The sequence below is a fragment of the Macaca thibetana genome, chromosome 1 (assembly GCF_024542745.1).
Source record: "Macaca thibetana thibetana isolate TM-01 chromosome 1, ASM2454274v1, whole genome shotgun sequence".
NCBI classification, from domain to species: domain Eukaryota; kingdom Metazoa; phylum Chordata; class Mammalia; order Primates; family Cercopithecidae; genus Macaca; species Macaca thibetana.
Window position 1 is genome coordinate 160,251,391 of NC_065578.1, and position 24,123 is coordinate 160,275,513.

General features: G+C 41.8%; 2 protein-coding genes across 5 annotated transcripts in view; one reads left to right on the plus strand and one right to left on the minus strand.

Annotated features, from left to right (window-relative positions):
- TMEM183A (transmembrane protein 183A) overlaps positions 1 to 24,123 on the minus strand; it is a 604,310-nt gene that overhangs the window by 137,661 nt on the left and 442,526 nt on the right. The window lies entirely within an intron of this gene.
- KLHL12 (kelch like family member 12) overlaps positions 14,608 to 24,123 on the plus strand; it is a 39,319-nt gene continuing 29,803 nt past the window's right edge. Inside the window, exons 1-3 of one of the 4 annotated variants that reach the window (XM_050763572.1) lie at positions 14,608 to 14,765; positions 17,738 to 17,977; positions 22,509 to 22,662. In XM_050763572.1, the coding sequence (XP_050619529.1) occupies positions 14,697 to 14,765; positions 17,738 to 17,977; positions 22,509 to 22,662 (463 nt within the window). In that variant the 5' untranslated portion in view covers positions 14,608 to 14,696. Of the gene's footprint in view, positions 14,766 to 15,665; positions 15,853 to 17,737; positions 17,978 to 22,508; positions 22,663 to 24,123 lie in introns of those variants that run through there. The other 3 variants (XM_050763580.1, XM_050763590.1, XM_050763596.1) reach the window with 3 other exon arrangements.

Here is a 24,123-nt window from a genome sequence, read left to right on the forward strand (position 1 = left end):
TTCCCCGTACTAGACGAGATCAGGGAAAGAGGATCTAAGAGATAACATTTATTGAGCACCTATTTGTTACTTTTAGTATGTCATTTTATATCGTTGACTCTGTGGAATACATAGTAAGTGTAGGTAGAAAATAAGTTAGTCTTTCCCCTAGTTCTTCATTCACTAATAGGAAAGGGATAGAATCAGATTCTCAGCTTTCATTCTTGGCTTTTTTTTTTTCTTTTTTGAGACAGAGTCTTGCTCTGTTACCCAGGCTGGAGTGCCATGGTGCGATCTCAGCTCACTGCAACCTGGCTCACTGGGGTTCAAGCGATTCTTCTGCCTCAGCCTCCCAAGTAGCTGGGATTACAGGCACATGCCACAAAGCCCAGCTAATTTTTGTATTTTTAGTAGAGATGGGGTTCCACCATGTTGGCCGGGGGCTGGTCTCAAACTCCTGACCTCAAGTGATCTGCCCACCTCGGCCTTTCTTTAATGACAGTTCATTAGTGTTTCTGTCATTTACTTATTCCATAGTGCGTAGCACCTAACGGGTTTGAGGACCACACTGGATTTCAGCTGCTATGGATCTGCTTATTGCCTCATCTAGAAAATGGATGGAGTTATATCAGGTGTGATATCTAGGTTTCCTTCCAGTTCAATACTAGTGGCTGCAAATTCAGATCCCTCCAGAAAACTAATACTTTTTCCTAAGGTGAGGGACAGGATTGGAGCCAGTATCTGAATCCAGGTCATTCTCATTTAAAGCCCATGTTATAAAGACTCAGGTCACTTAAAAATTCCTTTTGCTCCTGTTTTCAACATCTTCCCTTGCTTTTGTCAGAACTGCTAACTAGCAGCAAGTCACTGTTACCTTCTTTCTCTAATTGCATACTTCTGGTTCATTCACTTACTTTCTAAATACTTGAGGACCTGTTATGTGCTAGAACAAATAACAAAAACACTGATGAACTTGAATTAAAGAAAGGCGAAGAATAAAAGCTAAGAATCTGATTTTGCCCCTTTTCCTATCACTAAATCAAAAAATAGGGGAGAGCCTAACTTATCTCTATAAGCCATCCATTTTCTTTTTTAAAAAATTTTCGTTTTTTTTTAAATTTGAGGGGTGTGTGTGTGTGTGTGTGTTTTCTATTGACTGATATGGTTTGGCTGTGTCCTCACCCAAATCTCGTTTTGAATTGTAGTTCCCATAGTCCCCATGTGTCGTGGGATGGATCTAGTGGGAGGTAATTTAATCATAGGGGTGGTTACCCTCATGCTGTTCTCATGAGAGTGAGTGAATTCCCACGAGATCTGATGGTTTTATAAGGGGTTTTCCCCCTCTTACTTGGCACTTCTTGCCATGGCCATGTGAAGAAGGATGTGTTTGCTTCCCCTTCCACTACGATTGTAAGTTTCCCTAGGCTTCCCCATGAATGCTGAAATGTGAGCCAATTAAAACTCTTTCCTGGCTGGGCACGGTGGCTCACGCCTATAATCCCAGCACGTTGGGATGCCGAGGCGGGTGGATCACTTGAGGTCAGGAGTTCAGTACCAGCCTGGCCAACATGCTGAAACCCTGTCTCTACTAAAAATACAAAAATCAGCCAGGCTGGCCAGGCTCAGTGGCTCACGCCTGTAATCCCAGCACTTTGGGAGGCCAAGGTGGGTGGATCACTTGAGGTCAGGAGTTCAAGAACAGCCTGGCCAACATGGTGAAACCCCATCTCTACTAAAAATACAAAAAAATTAGCTGAGTGTGGTGGCAGACACCTGTAATCCCAGCTACTTAGGAGGCTGAGTCACAAGAATCACTTGAACCTGGGAGGCAGAGGTTGCAGTGAGCCAAGATTACACCACTGCACTCTGACCTGGGTAACAGAGTGAGACTCCGTCTCAAACAAACAAACAAACAAAAACCAGCCAGGCATGGTGGCTCATGCCTGTAATCCCAGCTACGTGGGAGGATGAGGCAGGAGACTTGCTTGAACCTGGGAGGTAGAGGTTGCAGCGAGCTGAGATTGCACCACTGCAGTCCAGCCTGGACAACAGAGCAAGATTCTATCTCAAAAAAAAATTTTTTTTTCCTTTATAAATTATCCAGTCTGGGGAATATCTTTGTTAGCAGCCAGAGAACAGACTAATACACCATCCATTTTTAATTTTTAAAAAATATAACTTTGGGAACATTAGTAAATTTGGATTATTGCAAATGAATAGGACCCAAAGAAATTCTCACATGTCCTGCGTGTTAGTCTAGTTCTCAGGAAAGTGCTTGCTAAGATGAAATTAAATGTGCATATATTTTATTAGGGGAAATGCTTATATGTAAAGGAAAATAGGAAGGGGCCCAGAGAAGACTGGGACAGCCACTAGACCTTGAGGAAAAGAGAATAGGGAACAGCGTTCTAAGCTGCCTTGCAATCTAAGGAAGGTTCAGCAAAGTTGTTTCGGGGAGGTCCTTGATCTGTTGACAAGTCCCTTCACTGACAAAGGAGTCCGATCTCCCCTGAAATGGGTTTGTCTGCATATCTCGGCTCTCCCTAGTCACGGGTAGGCAGCAGCCTTTGGGGGGCACAACCTTGGCCTGGGTGCAAATTCAGGGAATGAAGTCCTAAGCAGCAACAGAGGCACTGCTTGGATTACACCCAGTGAGTAACTGAGAGGTGCATCCTCATGTCTGCCATACTCTGGCAGTACAAAAATGCAATGTACTTTGCCTGGTGGGTTTGCAGATTCCATCTACACTCTATGTACTTGATCTAGAGTTCCAAGGAAAACTCCGTTTTCCCTCACTTCAGTAGCTATGAACTCTCAGAATCACACCAAATGTCCAAACCATAAAGGCAAGATGATGTATAGAACCTGACTGACACATTATCCAGACCCACCCCTCCAGAATAGACCTAAGAAACTCAGAATTCTGGGATGTGGAGTATTGGGTCAGATATCCAAATGACTGGGAATATTCTTGTATGGGAAGGATAGTGTCCTATGAGAGAAAGACCCAAATATATGCCAAGACTGTAACCCTGAAGGAAACAAGAGTCAGGAGAAGGAGGTGGAGCAAGATGGTGGAATAGAAGTCTATACTATTCCTCCCCGCAGAACCCCACTTTTTTTTTTTTTTTGAGACGGAGTCTCGCTCTGTCACCCGGGCTGGAGTGCAGTGGCCGGATCTCAGCTCACTGCAAGCTCCGCCTCCCGGGTTTACGCCATTCTCCTGCCTCAGCCTCCCGAATAGCTGGGACTACAGGCGCCCGCCACCTCGCCCGGCTAGTTTTTTTGTATTTTTTTAAGTAGAGACGGGGTTTCACCGTGTTAGCCAGGATGGTCTCGATCTCCTGACCTCGTGATCCGCCCGCCTCGGCCTCCCAGAGTGCTGGGATTACAGGCTTGAGCCACCGCGCCCGGCCTTTTTTTTTTTTTTTTGAGACAGAGTCTCACTCTGTCGCCCAGGCTGGAGTGCAGTGGCATAATCTCGGCTCACTGCAACCTCTGCCCTCCGAGTTCAAGGGATTCTCCTGCCTCAGCCTCCCAAGCAGCTGGTATTATGGGCACCTGTCACCATGCCCGGCTAATTTTATTTTTTTGTATTTTTCTTAGAGAGGGGGTTTTACCATTTGGCCAGGCTGGTCTTCAACTCCTGATCTCGTGATCCACCCGCCTCAGTCTCCCAAAGTGCTGGGCTTACAGGCTTGAGCCACTGTGCCCGGCCAGAACACCAAATTTTAACCAATATCTATACACAGAAAAGCACTCACAAGAACAGAAAATCAGGTGAGCAATTGCTGTACCTGGTTTTAACTACATATTGCTGTAAGAGGCATTGAGGAAGGCAAGACAGACAGTCTTGAATTGCCAATGCCACCCTCCATCCCCCAGCAGTAGCCATGCGACATGGAGACGGAATCTGCACTTGGGAGAGGGAGAACACAGCAACCAGGAGACTGTACATTGAACTTAGTGCTGCCCTGTCACAGTGGGGAATAAAACCATGCAGGGCTCAGCCAGTGCCCATGTACAGAGGGAGCATTTGGACTAGCCTAAACCAGAAGAGAATCACCCATCCCAGCAGTTAGAACTTGAGTTTCTCTGCAAGCCTCACCACCATGAGCTGAAGTGCTCTGTAGTTCTAGGTAAACTTGAAAGGCAGTCTAGGACATGAGGACTGCAATCCCTAGGCAGTCCTTAGTGCTGGGCTGAGCTTAGAGCCAGTGGACTAGTGTGGCACGTGACCTAAGGAGACAATATCTATAGCCGCTAAGGGATTGCTTGTGCCATCCCTCCCTTGCTTCATTGCAGCTTCCAGCAATAAAAGGGACTCCTTTCTGCTTAAGGAGAGAAAAGCAAAGAGTAAAGAGGACTTTGCCTTGCATCTTAGATACCAGCTGAGCACAGTAGGTTAGGGCACCAGGCAGAGCTATGAGGCCTCCATTCAAGACCCTAGCTTCTGAGTGACATTTCTAGCCAGACTCTGGGTCAAAAGGAAACCCACTTCCTTGAAAGAAAGGACCCAGTCCTGGCAAGATTGATCACCTGCTGACTAAAGAGCCCTTGGGCTTTGAATAACCAGCAGTGATATCCAGGGAGTACACTGTGGGCCTTGGGCTCTGAGATGTGCTGGCTTCAGGCGTGACCCAGCACATCCCAAGCTGTGATGGCTACAGTGAAAGACTCCTTCTGCTTGAGAAACAGCAGAGGGAAAAGTAAAAGGACTTTGTTATACACCTTAGATACTAGCTCAGGCACAGTGGGGCAGAGCAACAAGCAGCCTTTTGGGGTCCCCAAGTCCAGGCCTAGGCTCTTGAACAATATTTCTGGACCTGCCCTGGGCCAGAATGGAGCACACCACCCTGAAGGGTGAGTCCCAGGCCTGGCAGCATTTACCACAAGCAGATGGAAGAGTCCTTGGGCTTTAAGTGAACATGGGTGGTGGCCTGGAAGAACCCATGGAATGGTGGTTGTGGTGGCCACAGGGAGAAGCTCCTATGCCTGTGTAAAGGGGAGGGAAGAGTGAGAAGGACTTGGTATTGAGGTTGAGTGCCAACCTAGCTGCAGTAGAATAAACATCAAGTAAACTGTTGAGGTTTTGAACTCCAGTCCCTGGCTCCCAGACAGCATCTCTGGACACACCTGGTGCCTGGGGAAGCTCACTGCCCTGAAGGGAAGGGCTTTGGAAAAGACTTAATGCTGGACTGGCTTCAGGTCTGACCAAGCACAGTCCCAGCAGTGATGGCCACAGGGTCCTTGCATCACCACACCCCCAGTTCCAGGTGGTGCAGCACACAGAGAGATACTCTGTTTATTTGGGAGAAAGTAAGGGAAAAGAACAAGAGTCTCTGCCTGATAATCCAGAGAATTTTTCTGGATCTTATGCAAGACCACCAAGGCAGTACCTCTATGAGTCTGCAAAAAACACAGAATTACTGCGCTTGGGGTCCAAGTCCCTTAAAATACTTGGAAAGCCTCCCCAAGAAGGACAGGGACAAACAAGCCCAGACAGTGAAGATTATAATAACTAACTAACTTGTTAATGCCCAAACACTGAGAAACATTGACACGCATCAGCACCATCCAGGAAAACATAACCTCACCAAATGAACTAAGTAAGGCACCACGGACAAATTCTGGAGAAAAAGAGATACATGACCTTTCAGACAGAGAGTTCAAAATAGCTGTTTTGAGGAAATGCTAAGAAATTCAAGATAACACAGAGAAGGAATTCAGAATTCTATCAGATAAATTTAACGGAGAGATTGAAAGTATTAAAAGAATCAACCAGATAGTCTAGAGTTGACAAGTGCAATTGACATGCTGAAGAATATATCAGTGTCTCTTAATAGCAGAACTGATCAAGCAGAAGAAAGAATTAGTGAGCTTGAAGACAGGCTGTTTGAAAATACACAGTCAGGCCAGGTGCAGTGGCTCATGCCTGTAATTCCAGCACTTTGGGAGGCCATGGCGGGTGGATCATGAGGTCAGGAGACCGAGACGCTCCTGACCAACCTGGTGAAACCCCGTCTGTACTACAAATACAAAAATTAGCTGGGCGTGGTGGTGCATGCCTGTAGTCCCAGCTACTCGAAAGGCTGAGGCAGGAGAATCACTTGAACCTGGGAGACAGAGGTTACTGTGAGCCAAGATCACGCCATTGTACTCCAGCCTGGTAACAGAATGAGAATCTGTCTCAAAGAAAGAAAAGAAAAAAGAAAAAGAAAAAAGAAAGAAAATGCACAGAGGAACCAAAAGAAAAAAGAAAAAAAAAATGAAGCATGCCTACAAGATCTAGAAAATAGCCTCAAAAGGGCAATTCTAAGAGTTAGTGGCGTTAAAGAGGAGGTAGAGAAAAAGATAGGGTCAAAAAGTTTATTCAAAGGGATAATATCAGAGAACTTCTCAAACCTAGAGAATGATACCAGCATTCAAGTACAAGAAGGTTATAGAACACCAAGCAGATTTAACCCAAAGACTAACTCAAGACATTTAATACTCAAACTCCCAAAGGTCAAGGATAAAGAATCCTAAAAGCAGCAAGAGAAAAGAAACAACATACAGTGGGGCTCCAATACATCTGGCAGCAGACTTCTCAGTGGAAACCTTACACTCCAGGAGAGCATGGCATGACATATTTAAAGTGCTGAAGGAAAAAAATTACTCTAGAATAGCATATCTGGCAAAAATATCCTTCATGAAGGAAAAATAAAGGCCTCCCCAGACAAACAAAAATTGAGGGATTTCATCAACACCAGACCGTCCTACAATAAATGCTAAAGGGAATTCTTCAATCTGAAAGAAAAGGATGTGAATGAGCAAGAAGAAATCATCTGCGGGTAAAAAACTCACTGGTAACAGAACACAGAAAAACAGTATAACACTGTAATTGTGGTGGGTAAACTGCTCTTAAGTAGAAAGGCTAAATGATGAACCAATCCAAAATAATAACTACAACAACTTTCAAGACATGGATAGTACAATAAGACGTAAAAGAAAACAACAGAAAGTTAAAGAGAGTGTGGGATGAAAAAGTGTAGAGTTTTTACTAGTTTTTGCATGTTTATGCAATAAGTGTTAAGTCATCATCAGTTTAAAATAATGGGTTAGAATATGGTATTTGCAAGCTTTGTGGTAACCTCAAATTGAAAACATACAATGAATACACAAAAGATAAAAAGCAAGACATTAAAGCATACAACCAGAGAAAATCACCTTCACTGAAAGAAAGACAGGAAGGAAGGAAAGAAGGAAGAGAAGACCAGAAAACAAATAATAAAACAGCAGAAGCAAGTCTCTACCTATCAATAACAACATTAAATGTAAATGGATAAACTCTTCAATCAAAGATAGAGTGGCTGAATGGATGAAAAAACAAGACCCAATGATCTGTTGCCTATGGAAAGCACACTTCACCTATAAAGATACACAGAAACTAAAAATAATGGGATAAAAAATACTCCATGCCAATAGAAACTTGAGCAGGAGTAGCTATACTTGTATCACATAAAATAGATTTTAAGACAAAAACAAGAAAAGACAAAGAAGATCATTAAATAATGATAAACAGGACAATTCAGCAAGAGGATATAATGCTTGTAAACATATATGCATCTAACACTGAAGCACCCAGGTATATAAAGCAAATATTATTAGAGCTAAAGACAGAGATAGGCCCCAACACAATAATAGCTGAAGACTTCAACACTCCGCTTTCAGTACTGGACAGATCTCCCAGACAGAATACCAACAAAGAAACATTGAACTTAATCTGCACTATAGAATAAATTAACCTAAAAGATATTTACAGAACATTTCATCCAGTGGCTGCAGAACACACATTCTTATCCTCAGCATATGGATCATTCTCAAGGACAGACCATATGTTAGATCACAAAACAAGTCTTAAAAGATTCTGACCACAATGGAATAAAACTAGAAATCAATAACAAGAGGAGTTTGGGAGACTATATAAACACATGGAAATCAAACAACATGCTCCTGAATGACCAGTGGGTCAATGAAGAAATTAAGAAGGAAATTGAAAAATTTATTAAATGATAATGGAAGGACAATATGCCAAAACCTATAGGATATGGTGAAAGCAGTATTAAGAAGGAAATTTATAGCTAAAAGTGCCTACATCAAAAAAGAAGAAAAACTTCAAATAAAAATCTAACGATGCATCTTAAAGAATTAGAAAAGTAAGAACAAACAGAGACCAAAATTAGTAGAAGAAAAGAAATAATAACGATCAGAGCAGAAATAAGTGAATTTGAAATGAAGAAAACAATACAAAAGATCAACAACAACAAAAAAATGGCTACTATGGGCAACTATATGCCAATAAATTGGAAAACCTAGAAGAAATGGATAAATTCCTAGACACATAAAACTTACCAAGATTGAACAATGAAGAAATCCAAAACCTGGACAGACAAGTAAGAAGTAACAAGATCAAATCTGTAATAAAAAGTCTCTCAGTAAAGAAAAGCATGGGACCTGATGGCTTCACTGCTGAATTCTACCAAACATTTGTAATGAGAGTAATACCTATCCTACTCAAACTGTTCCAAAAAATAGAGGAGGAGGGAATACTTCCAAATTCATTCTACAAGGCCAGTGTTACCCTGATACCAAAACCAGACAAAGACACATCAAAAAACAAAAAAACAAAAAAAAACTACAGTCCAACATATCTGATGAATATTGATGCAAACATTCTCAACAAAATACTTTCAAACCAAATTCAACTATACATTTAAAAGATTATTCATCATGACCAAGTGGGGTTTTCCAAGGGATTGCAAGGATGATTCAACATATGCAAATCAGTCAATGTGATACATCATGTTAAATGAATGAAATCATATGATCCTTCCAATTAATGCTGAAAAAGCATTTGATAAAGTTCAACATCCCTTCATGAAAAAAATTCTCGGCCGGGCGCGGTGGCTCAAGCCTGTAATCCCAGCACTTTGGGAGGCCGAGACGGGCGGATCACGAGGTCAGGAGATCGAGACCATCCTGGCTAACACGGTGAAACCCCATCTCTACTAAAAAATACAAAAAACTAGCCGGGCGAGGTGGCAGGCGCCTGTACTCCCAGCTACTCGGGAGGCTGAGGCAGGAGAATGGCGTGAACCCGGCAGGCAGAGCTTGCAGTGAGCTGAGATCGTGCCACTGCACTCCAGCCACTGCACTCCAGCCTGGGTGACAGAGCAAGACTCCGGCTAAAAAAAAAAAAAAAAAAGAAAAAAAAAGAAAAAAATTCTCAAAAGACTAAGGATAGAAGGAACATACTTCAACATAATAAAAGCCATATATGACAGACCTACAGCTTGTATTGAACTGAGAGCCTTTCCTCTTAGATCTGGAACCTGAAAAGATGCCCACTTTCACCACTGTTATTCAACATAGTACTGGAAGTCCTAGTTAGAGCAAGCAGACAAGAGAAAGAAATAAAGCCATCCAAATTGGAAAGGAAAAAGTCAAATTATCCTTGTGTGCAGATGACATGATCTTACATTTGGAAAAACCTAAAGATTCCACCAAAAAACTATTAGAACTGATAAATTCAGTAAAGTTGCAGGATACATAATCAACATACAAAAATCAGTAGCATTTCTATATGCCAACAGCGAACAATCTGAAAAAGAAATTTTAAAAAAGTAATCCCATTTACAATAACCACAAATTAAAAATACTGAGGAATTAACCAAAGAAATAAAAAATCTCGGCCAGGTGTGGTGGCTCACGCCTGTAATCCCAGCACTTTGGGAGGCCGAGGCAGGTAAATCATGAGGTCAGGAGATTGAGATAATCCTGCCTAACACGGTGAAACCCCATCTCTACTAAAACTACAAAATATTAGCCGGGCATGGTGGCGGGCATCTGTAGTCCCAGCTACTTGGGAGGCTGAGGCAGGAGAATGGCATGAACCTGGGAGGCGAAATTTGCAGTACAAGATCACATCACTGCACTCCAGTCTGGGCGACAGAGTGAGACTCCATCTCAGGAAAAAAAAAAAAAAAAAAAGGCCGGACGCGGTGGCTCAAGCCTGTAATCCCAGCACTTTGGGAGGCCGAGACGGGCGGATCACGAGGTCGGGAGATCGAGACCATCCTGGTTAACACGGTGAAACCCCGTCTCTACTAAAAAATACAAAAAAAAAAACTAGCCGGGCGAGGTGGCGGGCGCCTGTAGTCCCAGCTACTCGGGAGGCTGAGGCAGGAGAATGGCGTGAACCCGGGAGGCGGAGCTTGCAGTGAGCTGAGATCCGGCCACTGCACTCCAGCCTGGGTGACAGAGCGAGACTCCATCTCAAAAAAAAAAAAAAAATCTCTACAATGAAAACTATAAAACACTGATGAAAGAAATAGAAGAAAAATGTCAAAAAATAAAAAGATATTCCATGTTAATGGATTGGGAGAATCGATATTATTAAAATGTCCATATTACCCAAAGCAATCTACAGATTCAATGCAATCTCTAAAATACCAATAACATTCTTCACAGAAACATAAAAAACAATCCTAAAATGTATATGAAAGCACAAAAGACCTAGAGTAGACAAATCTATCCTGAGCAAAAATAATAAAATGGGAGGAATCACATTACCTGACTTCAAATTATACTACAGAGCTATAGTAACCAAAACAGCATAGTACTGTCATAAAAACACACAGAGAAAACAATGGAACACAACAGAGAATCCAGAAACAAATCCGCATACCTATGGTGAACTCATTTTCGACAAAGCTCCCAAAGAACATACACTGGGGAAAAGAGTGTCTTCAATAAATGGTATTGGGGAAACTGGATATCCACATGCAGAAGAACGAAATTAGGCTCTGTATCTGTCACCGTATACAAAAATCAAATCAACATGGATTAAAGACTTAAATCTAAGACCTCAAACTATGAAACCATGATAAGAAAACTTTGGAGATAATCTCCATGACATTGGTCTGGGCAAAAATTTCTTTATTTTTTTTTTTTTAATTCTTGTTTCCAGTGGGGTTGGAAAAAATTTCTTGCGTAATACTGCACGAGCACAAGAAACCAAAGCAAAAATGGGTAAATGGGATCCCATCAAGTTAAAAAGATTCTGCACAGCAAAGGAAACAATCAACAAAGTGAAGAGACAATCCACAGAATGGGAGAAAATATTTGCAAATTACTCATCTGACAAGGGATGAATCAACAGAATATATAAGGGGCTCAAACAACTCTATAGAAAAAAATCTAATAATCTGATTATATCTGGTTAAGGCCAGGTGCAGTGGCTCACACCTGTAATCCCAACTTTGGGAGGCTGAGGTAGGTGCATCACTTGAGTCCAGAGTTCCAGATCAGCCTGGGCAATATAGTGAGACCTCTTCTCATAAAAAAAATTTTTTTTAAATTAACAGAGCGTGGTGGCATGCACTTGTAATACTAGCTACTCAGGAGGCTGAGGTGGGAGGATCACTAGAGCCGGACACAGGGGAGCTGCAGTTGCAGTGAACTGAGATCATACCACTGCACTCCAGTCTGGGTGACAGAATAACACCCTGTCTCAAAATAAATAAATAAATATTTAAAAAATAGAAGTGGGCAAAATATTTAGACATTTCTCAAAAAAAGACATAAAAATGGCAAACAGGCATGTGAAGAGGTGCTCAACATCATTAATCAGAGAAATGCAAACCAAAATTACATGAGGTATCATCTCATCCCAGTTAAAATGGCTTTTATCCAGAAGTCAGGCAATAACAAATGCTGGCAACAATATGAGAAAAGGGAACCCTTGTACACTATTGGTGGAAATGTAAATTAGTGCAACCACTATGGAGAACAGTTTGGAGGCTCCTCAAAAAATTAAACCTAGAACTACCATACAATCCAGCAATCCCACTACTGTGTATATACCCAAAAGAAAGTAAATCAGCTGTGTGTAGTTGCTCATGCCTGTAATCCCAGCACTTTGGGAGACTGAGGTGGGTGGATCACGAGGTCAGGAGTTCAAGACCAGCCTGGCCAATATGTGAAACCTTGTCTCTACTAAAACTACAAAAATTAGCAGGCGTGGTGGTGGGCACCTGTAGTCCCAGCTACTTGAGAGGCTGAGGCAGAAAAATTGCTTGAACCTGGGAGGCGGAGGTTGCAGTGAGCTGAGAGAGCACCACCACACGGCAGCCTGGGCAACAGAGTGAGATTCTGTCTCAAAAAAAAAGAAATACAGTAAGTCAGTGTGTTGTAAAGATATCTGCACTTCCATGTTTGTTGCAGCATGTTCACTAAGATTTGGAAGCAACCTAAGTGTCCATCAACTTAGGTTAGATGAATGGATAAAGAAAATGTGGTATTTATTCATGATGGAGTACTATTCAGTCATTAAAAATAATGAGATTCTGTCATTTACAACAACATGGATCAAACTGAAGGTCATTATGTTAAGTGAAATAAACCAGGCACAGAAAGACAAACATAGCATGTTCTCACTTATCTGTGGGATCTAAAAATCAAACCATTCGAACTCATGGAGACAGAAAGTAGAAGGATGATTACCAGAGGCTGGGAAGGACAGTGGGGACTGGAGGAAGGTGGGGAGGGTAATGGGTACCAAAAAAGTAGCAAGAATGAATAAGACCTAGTATTTGATAGAACAGGGTGAGTACAGTCAATAATAATTGAATTGTACATTTTAAAATGACTAAAAGTATACTTGGATTATTTGTAATACAAGGATAAATGCTTGAGGGGATGGATACCCAACTTTCTATGATGTGATTCATACACATTACATGCCTGTATCAAAATCCCTCTTGTACCCCCTAAATATATACACCTACTATGTACACACAAATATTAAAAAGAAAAAAAAAAGAAAAAAGTCAGAAGTCTGAACTAGTTCCTTTGGTGTGATATTCTTGCTAACAGCTTCTTCATCTTTTATTTTGTGAATAAAAGGAGTGGGCATACTCTAAACAAAGCTGCTTTTATTAAGTGCCTTTTCATATTTGGAAAAATCCTTAATTTAGCCACCAGGAATTAGGCAATATCATTAAAGTACTATTTCACATCCTGAAAACAAGGAAGTATTTTTACTTTTTATTTTATTTAATTAATTACTTTATTTGAGATGGAGTCTTGCCCTGTTGCCCAGGCTGGAGTGCAGTGGGGTGACCTCAACTCACTGCAACCTCTGCTCCCCAGGTTCAAGCGATTATCTGGCCTCGGCCTACCGAGTAGCTGGGATTTCAGGCTCAGGCCACCATGACCAGCTAATTTATTTTTAGTAGAGACGGGGTTTTGCCATGTTGCCCAGACTGGTCTGGTACTCCTGACATCAGGTGATCCGCCTGCCTCGGCCTCCCAAGGTGTTAGGATTACAGGCATGAGCCACTGTGCCCAGCCTATTTTTACTTTTCAAAAAAATTGAACATATAAATATATTTTGAGGCGTGGTCTTGCTATGTTGCCCAGGCTGGTCATGAACTTCGGGGCTCAAGCAATCTTCCCGCTTCAGTCTCCAAAGTAGATAGGACAACAGGTGCACACCACCGCACCAGGCTCTTAACATTATTTTTAATTCACATGATGCAAAATTCAAAAGGCAAACTAAATTATAAAGGGCAAAAATCTCCTTCCCACCCTGTCTCACAACCAGACAGTTCCTTTCCCCAAAGAAACCAATGTTACCAATTTATTTTGTCTTTTCAAATACAGTTTACACATACACATGTAAATATGAATATATCTTCCACCTTTTTGCACCAATAATAGAGTATATAAATTGTTCACAGCTTCATGGTATTGGATTTTATGGATGTACTATACTTTATTGAATCAGTCCCCTACTAACGGACATTTAAGGTTGTTGTCAATCTAATCTACAAACAATGCTGCAGTTAGCAATCTTGTACATACATTGTTTTACATGTGCACGAGTATATGTGAAGAAAAATTTTATTAAAATCGACGAATATTTCCAAAATGCCCCCAATAAATTTTATACCAATCTTGCACTCTTCTCTACAATATGTAAGTCAGGGACAGTTTTAGATCAGGAAGGTATGATATGGAAGATGGGGACACAATGTAAATTTAGAATGCTACCCACTTGGCTATGGTTTTAGAATCCTTAAGAATCAAAGGGCCAGGGGGTGTGGCTTCCGTCTGTAATCCCAGCACTTTGGGAGGCCAAGGCGGGCGGATCACAAGGTCAGGAATTCGAGACCACCCCGGCCAAGATGGCCAAACACCGTCTCTACTAAAAATACAAAAATTAGTCTGGCGTGGTGGCGTGCGCCTGTAGTCCCAGCTACTACGGGAGGCTGAGGCAGAAGAATCGCTTGAACCCGGGAGGCGGAGGTTGCAGTGAGCTGAGATCGCGCTAGTGCATTCCAGCCTAGGCTACAGAGTGAGAATCCGTCTCAAAAAAAAAAAAAAAAAAAAAAAAATCAAAGGGCTCACAGAGAAAAATAGTATTACCAAACACAATTTGTCTAGACATTGAGATAAGCTGAACTAATTAACCTCTTTGCCTTTTCAGTCACTAAGATAAGTGCACCAAAATCAATTAGAATTTACTGAATCAATTAGAATTTCCTTAGAATCAATTCATAGGTGATGACAGGGACCATTATGATGCAGAGTATATACTGAGGTCTGTGGGTCGTAGGGCTCAGAGGATTCTCGCCGCAGCGTTGTTCGGCACGAAAAGGCCATTGTGGACAATGGACGTGAAAAAATTTGAGGCCTCTGTGGGTTTTCTCGATGTCAAAAAGTTTCTCAGTACCTGGAAGGTAAAACATACTTGCTGCAATCAGATGCTTGGCATATTAAGCGTTGGAATTCTCTCTGCGTGCCCTGCCTCGTGAGCAGTAGGGAGGAACTCAGGCTCAGACAGTCGCTGAGCTGTAGATACATTCCCAGGCTCCCTGCCGGACCCCACAACATCCGGCCTTTTTTGTTTTTTCTTTCTTTTTTTTTTTTTTTTTTGGAGACGGCGTTTCAGTCGGTCGCCCAGGCTTGAGTGCAGTGGCGCGATCTCTGCTCACTGCAACCTCCGCCTCCCGGGTTCTAGCGATTCTCCTGCCTTAGCCTCCTGAGTAGCTGGGATTACAGACGCGTGCGACAACGCCCGGCTAATGTTTTTTGTATTTTTAGTACAGATGGGGTTTCACCATGTTGGCCAGGCTGGTCTCAAATTCCTGACCTCAAGTAATACACCCGCCTTGGCCTCCCAAAGTGCAGGGATTATAGGCGTGAGCCACCACGCCCGGACTTTTTTTTTTTTTTTTTTTTTTTTTTTTTTCAACAGGGTCTCTGCAGTGGCGACTCTGGCTCACTGCAACCGCTGCGCCTAGCTCAAGTGATCCTCCTGCCTCAGCCTCCCGAGTAGCTGGGACTACAGTCGGGGCCACCACGCCGGGCTAATTTTTTTTTTTTTTTTTAGAAACGGGGTTTTGCCGTGTTCCCCAGGCGGGTGTGGAACTCCGGAGCTCAGGTAATTCGCTCGCCTCGGCCTGCCAAAGTGCCGGGATTACAGGCGTGAGCCACCATGCCCTGCCCACCAGACCTTTTTCTAATTCGGCTTCCTAGAAACGTGCAGAGGCCCGGCACGAGGGTACAGGCAGGTCACGTGACACCACCTCTTCACGTGATGCAGACTCGAGCGGGAGGAGGGCGGTGCTCCAGCTGCATTGCGTCATCACGTCGCGCGGCCGCAGGGACCAGACCTGGACGGCTCCAGAGCCTCCAGAGCCTCCGGGTGGGGGCGGCGGCGGCGGCTCTTCGGCTCTTCCTGAGCCGCCTGCTGGCCCCGCGCCCCACTCCATCCCCACAGGCTGGGGACGGGCCCGGCGCTGCTGTGTGGGCTCGGGAGCGGAGGTGAGTTGCGCGGAAGTGATGGCAGTCAGCCCTTCCCTTCCTGTCCGTCAACTCCGGGTTATGGCCCTACCCCCCATCCTTGGTCTCCCTGTAAGGCGGAATGGGAGACATGCCGGAGAGAGGAGGAAGGCTGGCGGGGGGCGGGGCATCTGGCCTCAGTCGCCCTCTCAACTCTCCCCTGAATTGCCCCCCTGCGATACCTCCATCTGGCGGCGCCGGTCATATGCCTGGTGGTATCAGAAGGAAGGAGTTCGTTTCCTTCTCTAGAATGTAGTCTTTCCGGAATTTACTACCCCATTCCTGCCCCGAATCTCCCGAAGTGGAATCCCTCTATTCAGATGTTAACGGAAGTTCTAGAAAATAGGTCACTTCAGAAGGGTGAGGGTGAAGGATATGCTGAGACTTGGAGTGTTGAGGCAGGAATCCTCTAGAAGGAAGGCCACTCTGCACTAGGGGTACTGTCATTTTGGCACGGAAACGATAAAACACCCCCCAGGCTGTCTTCACTGTAAATGGACATTTGTTCCAGACTCTTTTTGCACCCCTAGAGTTGAAACTAAGTTGACTTAAGTCTTTTTGAAAAACATATGCTTTGATGAATCACCCCCTTTTCTGTAAAATGGGTCATGCAGTTGTTGGAGAGATTATCTATAGTGCTTATAGAGTAAAATGCCAACTATAAACAGAAGTAGATGAGAATTTAGGATCTCATTTTTCCTGTTGAAAAATTACTTGTGAGTTGCGAACTTCTGGAGACCACAGTTTGATTTCCTGCCGTCCCCCTACCCCCGCCCCGCCGGATCGTTTCAGAAAGTTTTGGATTCCAATATTGATTCGTTAACCAGTAATGGACATTTACAGATATAGAGTAGGAATACCCTCTTGTTGAGGAGCTTCAATATCTTAAGCAAGTGTAAGTCCATCGATAACTTGCGTGGTTTCCACTATTCAGTTAGGGTAATAGGTCAATTGAAGTTTCTTTTTTTTTTTTTTTTTTTGAGACAGAGTCTCGCCCTATTGCCAGGCTGGAGTGCAGTGGTGTGATCTCATCTCAATTCAACCTCCACCTCCTGGGTTCAAGCGATTCTCGTGCCTCAGCCTCCTTGGTAGCTAGGATTACAGGCGCGCGTCACCACACCTGGCTATTTTTTGTATTTTTAGTGGAGGCTAGGTTTCACCATGTTGGCCAGGCTGGTGTCAAACTCCTGACCTCAACTGATCCACCCATTTCAGCCTCCTAAAGTGCTGGGATTACAGGCGTGAGCTACTGGGCCTGGCCTGAAGTTTCATTTTAAGAAGAAATCCAGATATAGCTGAAAGTCATCAGACATAATTATTTGGCTACTTCTTTAGAAAAAAGTTTATTTTTACTGACTGGCCTTTCTCTCTCTAAGTTGAAGTTGAATACACACTTTTTCTTACATTAAATTGTAAACATTCATTGTGCAACTTCTAGGATAGAAAGCATACATATAAAGCAGGATCCTCAGCCTCTAAATACTTATCTACTTAAGGATATTAAATAGTAATGATATAACACCTTTAAGAAATTGTATATTTTCAATTTGTCATTTGAGACAAGAACCTTGTGAAGATTTACAGGACATATATTGTTTATCTCTACTTACGTTTCAGCATTGATCATAATAAATGTCAAGTGGTAGGGACACTCCGTGATAGAGGAATTCAGAGAAAGAAGAGAGAACTTTTACATGTACTAGATAGTGGCTAGATAGTGGTGGTGATGCCAGGCATAGGAGTGCCCTCAACTTGTGTATGTTTGGGTCTGAGGGAAGCCTCTTAGGTTCTTAATTTGTAAAACTAATTAAATATGTTCAGTTTCCCTAGTTCTTTGAATATGCTCATTGTTTTTTTTCTCTTGTAGCTTCAGAATCCAAGGACCCATTTTGTTTTTTCTCCGCACTGCTTTATGGGAGGCATTATGGCCCCCAAAGACATAATGACAAATACTCATGCTAAATCCATCCTCAATTCAATGAACTCCCTCAGGAAGAGCAATACCCTCTGTGATGTGACATTGAGAGTAGAGCAGAAGGACTTCCCTGCCCATCGGATTGTGCTGGCTGCCTGTAGTGATTACTTCTGTGCCATGTTCACTAGTGAGGTAAGTGATAAGTTAGCCCCACACAAATGAAACTCCCGTGGTACTCTAGTTGTCTTATTTCACTGAATAAAATAGTAGAACTTTGATATAATTGTGAATTTTTACAGTGTGATGTTTTGGCAGATTCTGGATAAGATCTACCACTTAGATGACTATGCTTTAGTTTCCTCATCTTTAAGTTAGGAATAATAGTAATATGTAATAACTGGTTATTAAGGTTATTGTGAAGATTATTTTATGAAATAACGTACAAAATGCTTGGAGTAGTTTAATATGCAGTAAAACACAAATGTCAGCTATTGGATTTTACTATTTCTTAAATTTGTTTTCCAATTTTTCTCCTTTTTTTGTTTTTAATTTTATTTATTTATGTATTTATTTGTAGAGACAGGGTCTCACTGTGTTGCCCAGGCTGGTCTTGAACTCCTGGGCTCAAGCAATCCTCCCACCTTGGCCTCCCAGAGTGGCCACATCTGGCATTACAGGTGTGAGCCACTGCACCCGGCCTTTTCTCCTTCTAAAGTCTAAAAATTTTTAAGTGAGTACCAGAGGGATGAGGAGGAAGGAAGGAGAGAAGAGTAGGATTCAGACCTCACCCCACTCCTCCTAACAATATGTGAAGAAAATCAGTGTAGATGTTAGGATAACTTCAAATGAAAGGAAGAAGAGTTTTTAATGAATAGCTGTGCAGGCATAGAGTGTATAACCTGAAAAAAGATGTTAACTTATAAGCACTTAACAAAGGGAATTAGGAAAAGGTTGGCTTGAGAGAATACAGGTAGTGCTCACAAAGTATTAAGAAAAACTGCTTAGTAATTGCCTGACAAAATACCTGAAATGTAGTGTAAGGCTGTTGAATATATTGTGTTGAATACTCTTAGAAAGCTGAACAGAAAAGAACATTGCAAGTCTTTGTTTTTCAAGATCCCAAGTCTGATTTTAAGAGCACATTTAAATAAATTATCTTGATTTATTTTTTCAAAGCTCAGTTGTGGGTGCACCACTGTTTATTATATAATTTACACTTACATGTATGCCTGAAATATTTCATTATGAAAACACTTTTTTAAAAGTCTTTTTAAGCACAAGTATTTTTTTTTTAGTTCTATCATCTTAGTGAAGATATTGCTGCTGGATCAGAATGGTATAATGGTGATAACTACCTTTTATGGGTCAGGTACTGTGCTAGTGATTGTTGTGCATATCTGACTCACCCTAGGGGTAGGTATTACCATCTCATTTTACAAATGAAGGAACACGGTTTCAGATATTAAATCACTTGCCCAAAGTCCCATGGCTTGTAAGTGCTAGAGGTGGGATTTAATTTTATATTTTCCAACTCTAAAGCCCGAACAGTTTTTAACCCTTGTGCTGCCTTAGCCTCCAAAGTATCCTACAATCTAATTTTAAAACCGGTATAGTTAAAAATACTATGAGCCAATGCTCAGTCACATGGCTAGTAGGGAAAACAGGAACCTGACAGGTCATTCCAGCTAATCCAGGCTAATTTTTAAATGAACTTGTGTGATATCACAAGGCAGATCCCTGTCCTATACTGTTTGCCATGATATATACCCAAGATCATCAGAAGCATTTGGAATTTAACTGGGTAAAGAGAGTGTCACCCAGCAGCTGCTGAGCATGAAATGCACTAGAACTGCTGATTGCTAATTATATATTGTGCATCCTGTTGTCAGCTTGAAAATAGTCTGTCTTTACTCTTTCATTATTTGGAAATTCTTTTTTTCTCTTCAGTGATGATTTCTTTCTTTAAAAACTGACATCAGGCAAGAAAATGCTAGATGGTTTTGTCTTTATTTTTAAGAGTAATTGTTTAAAGGAGAGAGTCCAGAGACCGGGATTCTAGGCTTAGTTCTTTCAGCAATTCTGTATAAACCCTGGGAACCATCTCACTTCACTGGGTTGATCTGTAAAATAAAGCAGTTGAACTAGATGGTTTCCTTGTTCTCTTCAGCCATGAAATGCTCCTCAAATGTCATCTGATTGAAAGATCACAAGATTGAGGCAAGAGGACCTGGGTTTTATGTCTCTCTCTCTCTCTCTTCTTTTTCTGAAATACTTTGATAGGAAGGATATCTGTCTCTTACTAGCTAAATGACTGGTTAAGTCTTGCATCTTTTTTTGATCCTTAGACCCTTTATCCCTTAAATAGTAATAATATCAGACCTAACTACCTTACCAGGTTGCTGTGAGAATCAGATGAAATAGTAGTAAATGAGAAGCATGCTGAAAAATTCTAAAGCAAAATATAAATGTAAAATGTATAATTGCTCTGAGTTCTTACATAGTGAAATTGTCTCCATATTTAAACTATTTGATGGAAATACAGTTTATTGAATGAGAAATTTCTGGAATACATGTACTTACATATTTCAGTATCATAATTATTGAATGCATTTAATGTGTTGGGACAGTAATTGTTTATGAATATTAGTACTGTATTAAATGTAAATAAACCCTAATATGTTTTTTCAAAATGATGTGCTAGTGACTTTTTTACTGTTAGGGACTGATTTTGTTCTTGGCTTTGGTAGAGAGTGCTTTTTGGTTATTCTCTGGCTGATGGAGAAATCAAAAATAATAAAGCCGTTTAGTTAATAATGGAGATGCACCAGACTTTCGTGAGTAAAATGAATTTCTAAACTAAGATTAAGATCTAGTAAAATTTTCATAAGGTATTTTCAGATAGTTTCCTGTAAAGTTGAAGATTTCTTCCCTTAGCTAAACAGTTTTCTATGATTATCTGGCCTCATCAGTACTCATGGCTTCAAGAAGATATACTACAACAATTCAGACTAAATATTCTGGTAGTAATTAAGTTAGTCTAACCCAATATTTTGAAAAAGTAACAAATAGTTTATTTGTATTCGGATGGTGTTACATAAGAAAGTCCCTTAGGATGATCTGCATGTTATTTTTCATCATTACCAAATGTAGTCTAAGGGCCAGGCATGGTGGCTCACGCCTGTAATCCCAGCATTTTGAGAGGCTGAGGTGGGCAGATCACTTGAGGTCAGGAGTTGGAGACCAGCCTGGCCAACATGGTGAAGCCCCATCTCTACTAAAAATACAAAAATTAGCTGGGCATGGTGGCACGTTCCTGTAGTCCCAGCTACTTAGGAGGCTGAGGCAGGAGAATCGCTTGAACCTGGGAGGTGGAGCTTGAAGTGAGCCGAGATTGTGCCACTTCTTTCCAGCCTGGGCAACAGAGCAAGACTGTGTCTCAAAAAAAAAAAAAATTAACTGGATGTGGTGGTGCACTCCTGTAATCCCAGCTACTTGGGAGGCTGAGGCATGAGAATCACTTGAACCTGGGAGGAAGAGGTTGCAGGGAGCTGGGATCGCACCACTGCACTTCAGCCTGGGGAACAGAGTGAGACCCTATCTCAAGGAAGAAAAAATGTAATCTAAGGACAGATGATAGGAACTAGGTAATCCTGGAGAGACTGAAGTTATAACCCACAAGGTCCTCTACAAACATGAAATTTCTTTGAAATTTTGTGTCTTATCTTAAAAATTCATGGACAGTGTTATGTTCATGGGAACTTTTGCGTTCTATTCTGTAACACATCTGTATTTTAATAAGAAATTGATTTTTAAAGTTATTCACTGGCAAAATTGCTATTCCAGGAAGGTGTCACCTATTACTTACTCCTGGGGTATAGATAACTACCCACTTCATTTGGAAAACTACAGATATTGTGCCATATTTGCTTTATTTTTTATTTTTTATTTTTTATTTTTTTTTTTGAGACGGAGTCTGGCTCTGTCACCCAGGCTGGAGTGCAGTGGCGCGATCTCGGCTCACTGCAAGCTCCGCCTCCCGGGTTTACGCCATTCTCCTGTCTCAGCCTCCCGAGTAGCTGGGACTACAGGCGCCCGCCACCTCGCCCGGCTAGTTTTTTGTATTTTTTAGTAGAGACGGGGTTTCACCGTGTTAGCCAGGATTGTCTCGATCTCCTGACCTCGTGATCCGCCCGTCTCGGCCTCCCAAAGTGCTGGGATTACAGGCTTGAGCCACCGCGCCCGGCCCATATTTGCTTTATTAAAATCCAACAAAATAGAGCGTACTTTTGTTTTTTTATTTTCTTTCTTTTTTATTTTTTTGAAAGAGTCTCACTCTGGTGCCCAGGCTGGAGTGCAGTGGCATGATCTTGGCTCACTGCAACCTCTGCCTCCTGGGTTGAAGCAGTTCTCCTGCCTCAGCCTCCTGAGTAGCTGGGACTACAGGCATGTGCCACCATGCCCGACTAAGTTTTGTATTTCTAGTGGAGATGGGGTTTCACCATGTTGGCCAGGCTGAACTTGAATTCCTGACCTCAGGTGATCTGCCTGCCTTGGCCTCTCAAAGTGCTGGGATAACAGGCGTGAGCCACCATGCCTGGCCTATAATTTTTAAAGATATATGTTCAATTAATGTTACTAACATCTCTAAGCTCTTAGGTATGAGATTCTGCCTTTATCTTGTGGAATTATAACCATCATTCTTTTTTACCTTTCAAATTTTCAGCTTTCAGAGAAGGGGAAACCTTATGTTGACATCCAAGGTTTGACTGCCTCTACCATGGAAATTTTATTGGACTTTGTGTACACAGAAACAGTACATGTGACAGTGGAGAATGTACAAGAACTGCTTCCTGCAGCCTGTCTGCTTCAGTTGAAAGGTACAGACATTAAAACTTGGTATTATTTATGTTGAAATAGCCCTGGAAAGATTGAAAATTAATAGTGTAAACTTAATCATGAACATTTTGGAGACAAACTATGGATGCTTATGTTTACTAGCCATGGCTTTTGTCTCATTGAGCAATAAGAGATCAGATGTCAATAGCACTATAAAGGAACTTCTCCAGATATGAGTATTTGGCACTATAAAAGAGAGCATTTGCACCTTTTCTGTTTAAAAAAAAAAAATGTAGGAAGGAGAAATTATGTGTTTTCTTACATACATGTATATAACACACCTATAAGGAACTATAATAAAAACTGATACTATACATAATCTACATGGATACTCTTTATCTGGCCATTAAGTGGTAGTATTTCATTAAGATAAATGAAATTTAAATTGATGCACAAAATATTAAAGTATGTTTTCACAGGATTACAGGTGGTTTGTTTTCCCTTACAGTTCCCAGGTTTTTTAGACTTCTTATTTTGTTTTTGAGACAAGAGTCTCACTCTGTCACCTAGATTAGAGCACAGTGGTACAATCACAGCTCACTGTATCCTTGAATTATTGGGCTCAAGCAATTCTCCCACCTCAGCATCCTGAGTAACTGGGACCACAGGCACATGCCACCACACCCAGCTAATTTTTAAAAAAAATTTTTTGGCCGGGTGCGGTGGCTCAAACCTGTAATCCCAGCACTTTGGGAGGCCGAGACGGGCGAATCACGAGGTCAGGAGATCGAGACCATCCTGGTTAACATGGTGAAACCCCATCTCTACTAAAAAATACAAAAAACTAGCTGGGCGAGGTGGCGGGCGCCTGTAGTCCCAGCTACTCGGGAGGCTGAGGCAGGAGAATGGCGTAAACCCGGGAGGTGGAGCTTGCAGTGAGCTGAGATCCGGCCACTGCACTCCAGCCTGGGCGACAGAGCGAGACTCCGTCTCAAAAAAAAAAAAAAAAATTTTTTTTTGTGGAGACGGGTTCTCTCTGTGTTGCTCAGGCTGGTCTCAAGTTCGTGGACTCTAGTGATCCTCCCACCTTGCTTCCCAGAGTGCTGGGATTATAGGCATGAGCCACCATTCCTGGTCCTCAGTTTTTTCTTTTTAAAATTCAGTTATGTTTTTGGTTTTTATATATACATAATTGATACATTTTTAGTTTTTAATACATGGTTTAAACAGTGTGAAGCTTTTGCATTAGTGCATAGTCATAAAATTAAAATACCCTGAACTTTTCAATTAGATGAATATGAGATTTGTTATTATCTTCTGCTTTTCTTTCACTCTAGTCTTTTAGTAAGTTTTCATGTAGAGTAGAAAAATGGGTACATTATGCTGAATTAGTAATTAGTTTTATAGTTTGATTCCCAAGAGTTTTGTAGGCATTTTTGTTGAATTTTGCGAGGTCCCTGGATGTGATTCATCTTGCAATATTCACTTTAAAGATTAAACAG